Source organism: Liolophura sinensis, chromosome 3 (genome assembly GCF_032854445.1).
Source record: "Liolophura sinensis isolate JHLJ2023 chromosome 3, CUHK_Ljap_v2, whole genome shotgun sequence".
NCBI lineage: Eukaryota > Metazoa > Mollusca > Polyplacophora > Chitonida > Chitonidae > Liolophura > Liolophura sinensis.
The window spans coordinates 9,162,790-9,174,818 of NC_088297.1; the positions used below are offsets into that span (position 1 = coordinate 9,162,790).

Here is a 12,029-nt window from a genome sequence, read left to right on the forward strand (position 1 = left end):
AACCATAAAATTTGGGGGGAGGGGGGGGCGGGTGGAGAGGAGTTGCTGAATGAGGTTCAGTTTTTTTTTCTCATGAAATCTGTTTTTTTTCTGTTTTTTTTAATGAATGTATAATGTATAATAATATTTTTTTCATTGGTATTAGGTCTGCTGATTGTTCAGATATTCCCTAAAAATAATCTTCGTTACCTTAGTTGCTTTTTTCTAAATAATTTCTTATGAAAAGTAATGTTGTTTTAGTCATTCCATTAAATTTGATAATATATCCTAATATGAGTGTTGTTTATGTACATGTATCTAAAACGGTGTCCGAAATTACAGGAGTAAGCTGTCTATATTATTAAAATAAAAGGAGTCAGCTGGATGGAACATTGCTTGATGTACATGTCTACAAAGCACACCGTGTAACCTGGTGCCCGTTCTGGTGTAAAACTGGTACACCAATGACATGCCAGTGTCAAAGAAGCATGTCAGTATCTAAATCTCTGTTGTTGTGCTTTTCAATCCACTTCTACTACTCGCTCCTTTGGATTTTTTCACCAAAAGCTTTCTCTCCACCACCTCGCACGAAACTCACATACGTCAAAACGTAGAACAGCATATACACAACACCTCCCCCCGCGCTCAGACCATGGTATTTTAAACGGTAATCCATGACGTCATAGAGGTCGCACGAGCCCGCGCGTGAACATGAAGTATTCCATAGCCTGCACGAGGTGTCGATGATGTAACCAATGATGATTGGAGCAATCAGAAAACCTGAATAATTGAACAAAAAATGATGGTCGTTTGAATGAACAAGACAGTAGGCTTATTCACACAATCCTACACAGCACCATGAACTCTTTGTACAGGCTGAAAAAAAGGAGTGTATAACCCTAAAATAGCTCAAAAGTTAAAATGTGTACATTACACACATGAGCAAGGGTGTTAAAGTATGGCGCAAATATTTATGAACGGTTTTTGAAGTAAATTAGGAGCAATTCTATGAAGTCAAAAGTCCATCACTTCAAATTTGGAGATTTCACCTCATAGTAATGAGTGTTTTCAAAATTACCTAATGTATAACAAACTTATCGGCTTTCAGATTTCGGGGCTATAAAGAGGAATAATTGTTTTAAGCTTTTAAATTTAAACCTCAGCTAAAAGCGGTTTCAGAGAAAGACTGCGGAGAGGATAGGATGAGGGGTGGGAGGTGGGAGGTGGGGTGGACCGGAGGGAAAGTGATTAAATTCTGAATGCTGGTATCACCCATGCTTTATATACAAACCACACCAAGTTTGTATTTCCCAGCTAAAGACGGGGTACAATGACGTACACACTTACGACACTGGGCTAAAAGTAGTATTGCAGGCGATATTACTAACCGATTATAGCCCTGAAGAAGGCCGAGATTCCAATAGCCAGGGATTTGTCCTTACTCTCCGTTGCCCTGTACATAGAAATAAACAAGTTTAAGGAAATTGTATGGCGACTGAATAAACGAGACATTCAATGAATCTGACGCTATGAAACTTTCACCCAAGCCATATCTGTAACTGACTCAATAGCTGCGAAACTGTAAAGCTGACTGACTCACTGAATCAATTAATCAATGGCGGTGAAACTGTACAGCTGACAAATTCATTTACCCAGTTATTTAATGGCGGTGAAACTGTATAACTGACAAATTTATTCAGTGAGGGTGAAACTGAATAACTGACAGACTCACTGACTGTGATTATCAATGAGGCTTAATCTGTATAGCTGACTAACTCACTGGCTCAATTAATCGTTGACGGTGATACTATGTAGCTGACAAATTCACCGACATCGAATCAATGGCGATGAAACTGTATAAGTAACAAACTTAATCAATGGGGGTGAAACTATAGCTGACAAATTCACCGGCTCAGTTAAGCAGTGACGGTGAAACTGTACAGCTGGCAAATTAGCTGACTCAGTTAAGCAATGACTGAGAAACTGCACCTGACTGATTGCCTGACTCAGTCAAGCAATGACTGAGAAACTGCACCTGACTGATTGCCTGACTCAGTTAAGCAATGACTGAGAAACTGCACCTGACTGATTGCCTGACTCAGTTAAGGTATAACTGTAGCTTATCTTTCAATTACTAGAAAACATAAGACTTTGGCTCAATCCCAGCGTGAGAAAAGGAATTAGGCCTACCCCGGTTCCACTGCAAAAAATCTCGGGGATTCTTTGATAAAAAAAATCGGCCCACAGTACGCGTTTGGGAGATTATGTGATTTGACATAATGTTAGTGGCCGCCATCCACCAATCTCATTTACATGTACAACTCAGTTCGCACTGAGGGAGAAACTCATCTGAAAGCACCTCAGTTACTTACCAAAGTTCGGAGGTTTTACTTCCGGCACTCCGATGGCGGCATTATACCCAACTCAAATAAATTAACAAATTCCTTTCCATTCTTTTAACAATCAGCATAAGAGTGAACGCTGGGTTAATATCGGCGTGGAGTCCAAGTAAAGTGATACCACGCATTAGAGTGCACAGGTTTCGAGACACGATGTTACGAAACTAGACTGACTTTCCCTTCTTGTAGGGAAACAGGTTTGCGTTTTTGAAGTAAATTGATGTTGATCTTCTAATATCCATATGAACTGGCTTTATATCTTGAGTCCACTGATTTGCATCCTATCTAATTTATTCTTTTATTTGATTGGAGTATTACGCCGCACTCCATACTCCTTGCAGCGCATGCCACTACGAGCAAATTTTGTACAGAAATCTTGAACAACGCCGAGGTCACTGGGGTCACGGTGATGAGGCAGGAAGTGATGTCAGAAAACAGTCGCGCCCCAACCAAACGCCGATCATGTTCCGATCCCTACGTGGATGGTGACGCGATCGTCCGGCCACCTTACGCGGATCATACGCGGATGATCCGAGTATGATGGGCGTATTTTTATCAGCTCATTATCATTATAAGGTACCGTTTTCAAACACATCGGCCATTCACCATACCTAAACAGTTATGACTGAAGCGTTAAATACACAAATAGTGTTGTTTTTCTACATGTAGATAAAGACATTAGGTTTGTCTTCAATTAGCAAAGAGACCAGGCAAAAACCCAAAAGTGGAAAAATTGTTCCAGTGCTCTTGGAAAGACGCTAATCCGACGTGTTTTGTAACGAGAAATTGAATGGTGCAAACCACATTGCTCTCCTACCAATACTTTTAGCTGTAGCGACGTTTAAAACATGATTGACGCCCTAATCACGTGCCCAGCAACGGCTCTTACTCCTTGGAAAGCAGAGAAATTTTTTCAAGGCCTGCCGATGGCTTGCCTAATTCCGCATCTTTTGGCATCTTATTGATGTGAGTGAGTGTTCAATTGTTCTTTTTAGATCAGACTCTATCAAGTACCTTGTGTTTTCTATATACAAATGCTGTTGTTTGTCTACATGTAGATAAAGACATTGGGTTTGTCTTCGACTTAGAAGTAAGACAATTGCTGGGTCAGTTAAATGGGCTTGGCCCAAAGATTTGACGTCTTCTGTGCTACCGAACGGCACATAACTTATCGCCAAAAGTTTGATATAGCAATGAGCAGTCGCGATGGTACATACTACAGTGAAGCTGATTTCAATTCGCAAAGAGACCAGGCAAAAATCCAAAAGTGGAAAAATTACTCCAGTGCATTGACCTTAGCTGAATGGATATAGGCCTGCTTATGTAGGTGACATAGTGTTGAATAAGGTTAGCTTTGCTGACCAGCACTTGGAGCATGGCTATTGATATCACTCAGTGCAGATCTGTAGGTGCCAAATTAAATGATGTGGAAAAGTTCTAAAATAAAACAACCGTAATGACTTGCACGATAAGAATGTAATTAATTAAACATTATTATCCTGGCATTTCAAGGGCTTGAAGGCTGTTGCTTCTCAGATGGTTACAATGCGGATGTGGTGGGCCTACCGGTATGGCTGGAAGTGAACATAAGTGGCCGATAGTTTAAAAACCGTGCGATTCCGAATAAAAATGTTTTTGGCGCAGTCGCAGTTCATAAAATATTCTGATGATATGGTTAAATCATGATGGTATGATGGCAGGATGATACGCGGAGGATGGGGCTGATCTGTTCACGGTCGGCTCATGCTTCGCGTACGGCACACGTATGACCCGCGATGAGTGGAGGACTTAACGTTAGAATCTGGCTGTACTGTATACACAACACCTGAAGCAATTTGATGATAAATGTTGACTAAATAGTTCCGCGCGTTTCGCAATGTTGAGACTAAGCCTAAGCAAGCCTACGTGCGTGGCATTGGCTTCAAAGGTCAAGCTTGTCTAGTGGTGGCAGTGATGCAAAGATAGCATACAGAGAGGCGCATAGACTGTAAGGAGCATGGACGCACTCAAGTATGTTTTACTTATACGACAGCCGCCAGGAAGTCATGCAGAGCACGGGGGAAACCCACGACCTTCCGCACGTTGCTGGTAGCCTTTCCACGTACGACCGGAGAGAAAGCCAACATGAGTTGGACTTGAACTCACAGCGAACTGCTTACTCACTGTGTAGTACTAACACAATAACGACTAGGCTCGTTCCATTTATGCTGCAGTGTATAAGTATATATAGTGTGAACGGAGAGGACAAATAATACTCCGTCTGAACATGACAGAACAATGCTGTAAACAATCACAATATAGTAAACGTGCATGTAAAGGTATCGCTAACCTGATTGGCACCATGACAGTGGGAATGGCACCTGATCCGCTCACAAAAGTTGTTAGAAACAGAAGAACTGTGAACACATTGTGTAGCGAACATTCTGACTCACAGAGGCCCGGCGTGGCATCTACAGCCTGGTGGTTAAGAGGATCGGCTGTGGCGTTTGATATACACAGGCAATCCATGTATCCCTTAAACATTAAACAAAATGGTTTATGAACACTGAAAGTGAAGACAGTAAATAATATAACCTTATTTATTTCGAAAGAAGGGTGGAAATATTTTGTTCTGACGCGCTTGGTTAGTTCATCAATCAACTTTTAATCAAGCTATGAATTACGCCATGTTATGGAGAACCGGACACAGGTGCATTCTCGGGTTATGGACAAAATTCGCTCCGATTGGTTAAAATCGACAACATGGCGACGCATTGGAGTTTCTCAATGTGCGAGATTTTTGCTTAATTTGAATCCGCAATATCTCAGCTCTGCAACATTATAAAAAATAAAAAGGTATGCCTTCTAAGTTGTATGTAGGATACTTTATCAACACATGCGTACATTTTGTCATTTTATAGTGTCTTTTTGTTCCAGACGCTGTACATCAAGGTTTCGCACGATTAAATATTGACACTTCAGTGTGCAACCTGTATTCTACCTGTGTGTTGTTGTGTTATGATCTACCTAACATAGACCTCTTTCCATTGGTGCGGAGGGTTTTCGACCGATTAATTAGCTACCAAACAGCATTCGCTGTGTTGAGGCAGTTTTCAAAATTTATACTCAACAAATAAATAAACGCACGAAGAAATTTGTATATTGTTTTCTCTCGTTAAAGTCACTGCGTGGTCATTTGAAATTGGACCACGTGATTTGAGGAAAACAAATCAATCACTATACAAATAAAAAAATTTTGGAGGGCAAGCTTCATCAAACAGCATATTAACATGGCATGTTTGGTTTTTTGCGTTGATATTTTTATTGAGTGTAGGTTCATTAGCTGGGGTCTGTCTTACAATACGACTACGCTCGTACATGTATTTTTCATTTGTATTTGTGTATTATACTGATATTTACACATTTACACATTTGTGTATTATCCTGATATTTACACATTTACACATTTGTGTATTATCCTGATATTTACACATTTACACATTTGTGTATTATCCTGATATTTGTTTGTGACGATTTATGGATTTGTAATATGTATGCAATGTATCTAACCTTGGGCCCTTTGTCCATACAACCCGCGTGACAAGGTGAAATGTAGTTGGCGCCGTCAGCACCACAGATCGGGAAGAATTTTGCTGCGTCACAGTGACATCCGGCGTAACAGGGAGATGAGTTTCCGGTAGAAAATACCGTGAAAGGATATGATTGGCTGTGGAATGGTAAATAAAAAAAAATCATTTCCGTCGTTTTGTCTTAGTATAAGTTATGCCACGATATTATTTTCCGATCACTTATCTCACCGTGTTCCAGAAGTACAACTGACACCTCTTTCCTTTAGGAACTTCTCACAAACGTTCATCTTCTTAATTTCTCAATCATTCGTCTAGTGTCAATGAAACTTTTTTCAGACATCCACGCCATAATAAATGTGACAAAAAATAGTTGCCCATCATTTTTGACAGGTCATATGATACAACTGGACTTTTTCTACCTTTATCGAACTGGAAACTCCCCGTATTGTACGGTAATGAAAAATAGATCTACAGCATTGTTTGACACTTTACATGGTACAGCAGGACTGTTTTTCGAATAGAGAAGAGCTCGAACACTAAACTCCTCTAACGTCAGCTCTTGTCATTTTCAGGTTTTAATATGCCCGTCAACCATACTTGTTAATGTCGAACTGTTGTATTTCGCCCTGGGGACAAACCAGGACTACTCCGATAGCGAGGAGCAGGCAGTCGACACCCTGAGTGATGCACACGGCCTTCAAGCATCCACCTAAACCCAGTTTTAGCTTCCGAGTGAGAACCCCGCTCAGAAATGTAGACGCTGCTCCAAATCCCACAGCCCCAAATCCTAGAGGAGGGAATCAATTAGAAAACGAAACATTTGCAGGTGATTGGCTGAAGAAGTTTTCTGTAGACAGGCACTATAGAGTGACTGGTTGAATAAACGATGCATAATATAGAAGACTACAGCCCAGAGAGTTACCCCAGAGCAGAGACGACAGTTTTATAGGGAGCAAATGGTCACACGTAAAGTGTGAAGTGAGTCTGATTTTTTTGGATAACTGAACATTATCATTGATATCATGTTTTAAATTCCTATAAACCTGTTGCTACGTGAACAGGAGCATGGTTGTGAATTTTCCGGGTCCAACACTAAATCTAGCCTTTAATTGCCCAGTTTCTTTCCGACTGTACGTAGGAAGGTCTGTCAGCAACCTGTGGGTGGTTATTGGATTTCCCCGAGTTCTGCCCGGTGTCCTCCCACCATACTGCTGGTCGCCCTGATATAAGTCAAATATTCTTGAGTATGGTGTAAATCACCGATCATATAAGTGAACAAATATACTTGTTCAGTCGTTACTGTTCACCTATTATTATAATTATTATTATTATTATTATTATTATTATTATAATTCTGGTGTTATTCTTCTTCTTCATATAAGGTTACCATTTAACCGCTGTGGCTGTTCCATATTAAATGCTCTTTCGTCTTACCGACTATTATGTTGGATTTAAATATAGACAATCCATAGTAAATCTGCATATATTTCGGTCCAAAGGCGACCTCTGAATAGAGTACAAAAGCTCGAATGGACGTTCCAATTGTAAAGAGAACGTAGACTGGATTTTTGGCCAGGCATAACATTGCTGGGAGGATTCCTGTGGAAAAGAGAATATAACATACAGTGGTCCAATCTTCATGTAGACCAACACTAACTACGCTCGCTTTACACCACTGCCACCACTAGACAAACTTGATCTTATGAGCTTGTGCGACGCACGGTGATTGGTTAAGACGTATCCTCACCACAGATGCTTCGCGCTGACGTATATAATCAAACTCCGTTTCAACTCTGGAGAAGTACCCGCGGTGTAACTAACCTTTTATAGACAATGCGGCTCTCTGGGTAAGGCTCCCCTGTCTATGTTCTCCAGAGGGTGAAGTGCCGGGGTTGTTCTCTTGGGGAGCATTTGCCAGTTTCCGCGGGAACAGACAGATCGGAAGCGACAAGGCAATAGCCAGACTTCCAACCACGAGAAAGCCAAGCCACCAAGCCCCAATCCAGCGAGGGTCACGAGGGGTCAAGGTCGTCTCTAGGGAATGAATGAACGAAGAGATAAATGAGAGAGTTCATCGTCGTACAACACTTAACGGTCTAGTCGGTCTTCCAGTAAAACCGTTACACGCGAGCGGGAACTAACAGTCGAACACGCCACCGTCATCCAGCGGTGGCCACGAGGGTCAGGGTCGTCTATAGGGATTGGATGAATAAATGAATGAGAGGGGTCAGTACTCCTGTGGCCTTTTTAAATGTATGTATGTATGTATGTGTGTGTGTGTGTGTGTGTGTGTGTGTGTGTGTGTGTGTGTGTGTGTGTGTGTCTGTCTGTGTGTGTGTGTGTGTGTGTGTGTGTGTGTGTGTGTGTGTGTGTGTGTGTTGAGTCATTGGTGCGTGTACATATACTGTGTCTTCTTGCGGCAGGGCGAGTGTATGCCGCCAAAGTGCTGCTATTGCTGAAGTATATGACACCCCACCCAGTCACATTATACTGACACCGGGCCAACCAGTTTTGTTTCCTTTGCCCGAACCTCTTAGTCCTGATCGCCAAGCGAGGCAGGAACCTTTTATAACTCGACACGAGTACGTCCCGGTGGTGAGTACGTGTGATTGTTTGACGAAAAAAAGGGAGATCGGAAAACTTCCTCCATGCCAGCATTGTATACATCATTTAATTTATAACGATTTATTAATTTACAATTATATATTGGAGTTCTGTCACGAATGTAACGAGAATTGCGAAAATGAATATCCTAGTTTTTTTGGTTTTTCTACTCGGTGGTTATTTGTAGGAGGTGACATTCATGTTGAGCTGTCTATTGAAACGATTATTGTGAAATGTTTTCTTCATTAAGTGCTATTGCGCTAGTCCATGTTGTGTTTAAAAAATATAGGCGGCGCGGTGTTTCACACAACACGAAATTTCAGCACAACATGGACTCGTACAATACAGAATTTCAACACAACATGGACTCGTGCAACACGGAATTTTAACACAACATGGACTCGCACAACACGGAATTTCAACCTACCATGCACTCGTACAACACGGAATTTCAACACACCATGGACTTCAACAAGGAATTTTAACACAACATGGACTCGCACAACACGGAATTTCAACCTACCATGCACTCACACAACACGGAATTTCAACGCAACATGGACGAGTACAGCACTGAATTTCAACACAACATGGACGAGTACAAAACGGAATTTCAACACAACATGGACGAGTACAAAACGGAATTTCAGCACAAAATGGACGAGTACAAAACGGAATTTCAACGAGTACAATACCACTTCACAATTTACAAAACACTTCACAATAAGTTAAAAAAAACTTGAATTGCAAAAATTAAGTCCGTATTAAACAGAGTACACTCTGTTATGTTCTCTCTCGATAGATGGACCTCGTTTTCTCCATGCATGGTTCTGAAAAGACAATATCTTCAATCTAAACAAGTGATGGCCATTTTAGTGAAATGAACAAAGGAAAAAAAGAATGCCACTGACCTTCCAAGGTAACGTATAAACGACTGATAACTCCTCCTAAGCCAAATGATACAGCCGGCCCGATTATTCCCACAGTATTGACAATACCTGTTTGCAAACCAAAACCAAAACATCCTCTACTATTCGTTAATTTTCCGTAATTTTGAATACAACTGCAACTACATCTAAGGACAACGTAAAGTCAGGACGTTTAACGCTGTAGCTATACACGGCAGTTAGAAAGGATATGGCAGTTATCTTCCTGTAAGCCTAGTCGCCACGATATGGCTGAAAAATTGCCGATGTAGCGTAAAGCCATAATCATTCATTCCTATAAGCCTAGAGGCTGTACACACTCGGTACATTTTAATATTACTATTGGAATAAACACTTCGCTGTCCCCAAAATTACATAGTCCTGGATAATGATATAGACCATTGTTACAATTTTTATTGGTATAAATTTCTATCATTCTTAATCATCACTTCACTCCTGTCTTAACGTACAGCCGTTATAAGGGAGCGGAGGCTATAGTCGAGAACATCACTTCATTCTGTAGTCGTCTAACAGTAAAACCGGGGTGCGGGGGCAGAAGGTTGGTGTTGAGAACATCACTTCATTCTGTAGTCGTCTTACAGTAAAACCGGTGTGCGGGGGCGGAAGGTTAGTGTTGAGAACATCACTTCATTCTGTAGTCGTCTTACAGTAAAACCGGTGTAAGTGGGCGGGAGTTTATAGTACAGAACATCACTTTATTCTGTAGTCGTCTCACAGTAAAACCGGCGTAAGGGGGCGAGAGGTTATAGTACAGAACATCACTTTATTCTGTAGTCGTCTCACAGTAAAACCGGCGTAAGGGGGCAGGAGGTTATATCTGAGAACATCACTTCATTCTGTAGTCGTCTTTCAGTAAAACCGTTACACGGGAGATAGGGCTTATAGTCAAGGACGCTACCTCACCGTTTAGTCGTCTTACAGTACAACAAGCGGATGGTCGTGGGTTTCCCCAAGGCTTTCCCCCAATAACTTTTGCAAGATTAGTTGCTTATTTTGAACTGCAATATCACGTCAAAAAAGCAGAAATGAACGCTTTTGAACTTTGAGTGGGATATTTCACGCACGTATACATATCGGCAAGTGTTGTCCTTTCTTCTAAAAGAAAAGACAACACCAGATCAAATGTATCAAAATTTTTCATTTTTGCACAGCAGAGATATTACAGTTCAAAGCCAACAAATTCGGGTATAATTGAGACAATCGAAAATTCTACCATGTTATCAGTTTTAACCAATCAAGCACGAGTTATTTCTACAGCCCGTGGATACATCTGCTTCCCTTCACTTAACCCGAATCCAGCTTTGCCTTTTAGCAATAATCAGTACAGGTGCAAAAGCAGACTAACGCCATTTATGCCAAGACATTAAAAAAAAATTGAATTCGTGGAATTTTTTAAACTTTTCCCATCAATTTGCATTTGCTCTTCCAGCTTCGTGATTAAATGATGATTTTCTAAGCATGTTATGAATATGCCCGTGGCTGTTCCTGTCCATCTTCCTAAATAACTTAAGTTATATTATTTCTTTTTCACGATTAATAACTGACCAATATAGAATCCTGATTTGGTTTTTGGAACGTTGTCGTCTATATAGGTTCCCAGAAGAGGGAAACTTGGAGCTTTTGTCATGCCTTGTAGGAGCATGCCGGAAGATATCAGTGCTATGGCAACCGTCTTAGCGCCTGAGTAGAAGTTTTTCTGGTCACTAGTGCACTCTCCTGTGTCTGGAGGTAAACTTGATGTCGAACATAGTCGTCCTTCATCGGTAGAGGAAAAATTCGTCGACGCGTTTAAACTGCTAAGGGAGTCGAGAGAATAATTGGTTATAAAGTGAGGGGCAGCACAGATTAGCGCAGACACGCCGTACAGACAGCAGCAAACGGACAGAACTCTCGGAATGTGGGAATTTCGACCGAAGTAGGATGCGAATATCACCATGGTAAGGTAGCCGACGTCGTTCATGCCGAGCAGTACACCAATCTGTGAGCTGCTCAACCCAAACTGCTTCTCTATCGTGGTGGTCTGTGACACCAGGTACACTGCCAGCGCTGACGTCGTTATGTTAACAAAGCCGTAGTATATGGCAAAAGGTAGCATTGACGTCAGACAGCACATTTCCCATGAAGTGGCCCGGATGTCAACTTGATTCTGCTTTGTCTCAGGATTGTCCGACGTCACGACCCCGTCCGGACTTTTGGTTCTCGTTTCCGACAACGCAACTCCGGCCACATTTCCGGTTTCCATTTGATACATCTGTGCGAAACAAAAGCCTAATATTACATGTAGGCCTATGCCCGCTTAAGTCATGATGACAGAGAAGGTGTAATTTGCAACTATTTAAGAATATACTTGAAAAGTTAGAATAAAGCCATAACTGAGGCCGTATTTCACCGGTTATGTTTGGCCATTTGGTCTTAGAGCAACCTGCGGTTGGTCGTGGGTTTCACCCGAACTCTGCGCCTTTATCCTTCCACCATAATGCTGGCCGCCGTGGTATAAGTTAAATATGCTTGAGTACGGCGTAAAACACCAA

At 41.4% G+C, this 12,029-nt stretch overlaps 1 protein-coding gene across 1 annotated transcript; it reads right to left on the reverse strand.

Annotated features, from left to right (window-relative positions):
• Window positions 1-514: 514 nt before the first annotated feature.
• LOC135463324 (solute carrier organic anion transporter family member 1C1-like) lies at window positions 515-11,749 on the reverse strand. The gene is made up of 9 exons (XM_064740584.1): window positions 11,044-11,749; window positions 9,463-9,549; window positions 7,769-7,981; window positions 7,382-7,546; window positions 6,545-6,734; window positions 5,928-6,084; window positions 4,708-4,892; window positions 1,368-1,432; window positions 515-759 (listed from the first exon to the last, which is right to left on the reverse strand). The coding sequence occupies exons 1-9, from the start codon at window positions 11,747-11,749 to the stop codon at window positions 515-517; spliced, it is 2,013 nt and encodes a 670-aa protein (XP_064596654.1).
• Between the last annotated feature and the right edge of the window lie 280 nt (window positions 11,750-12,029).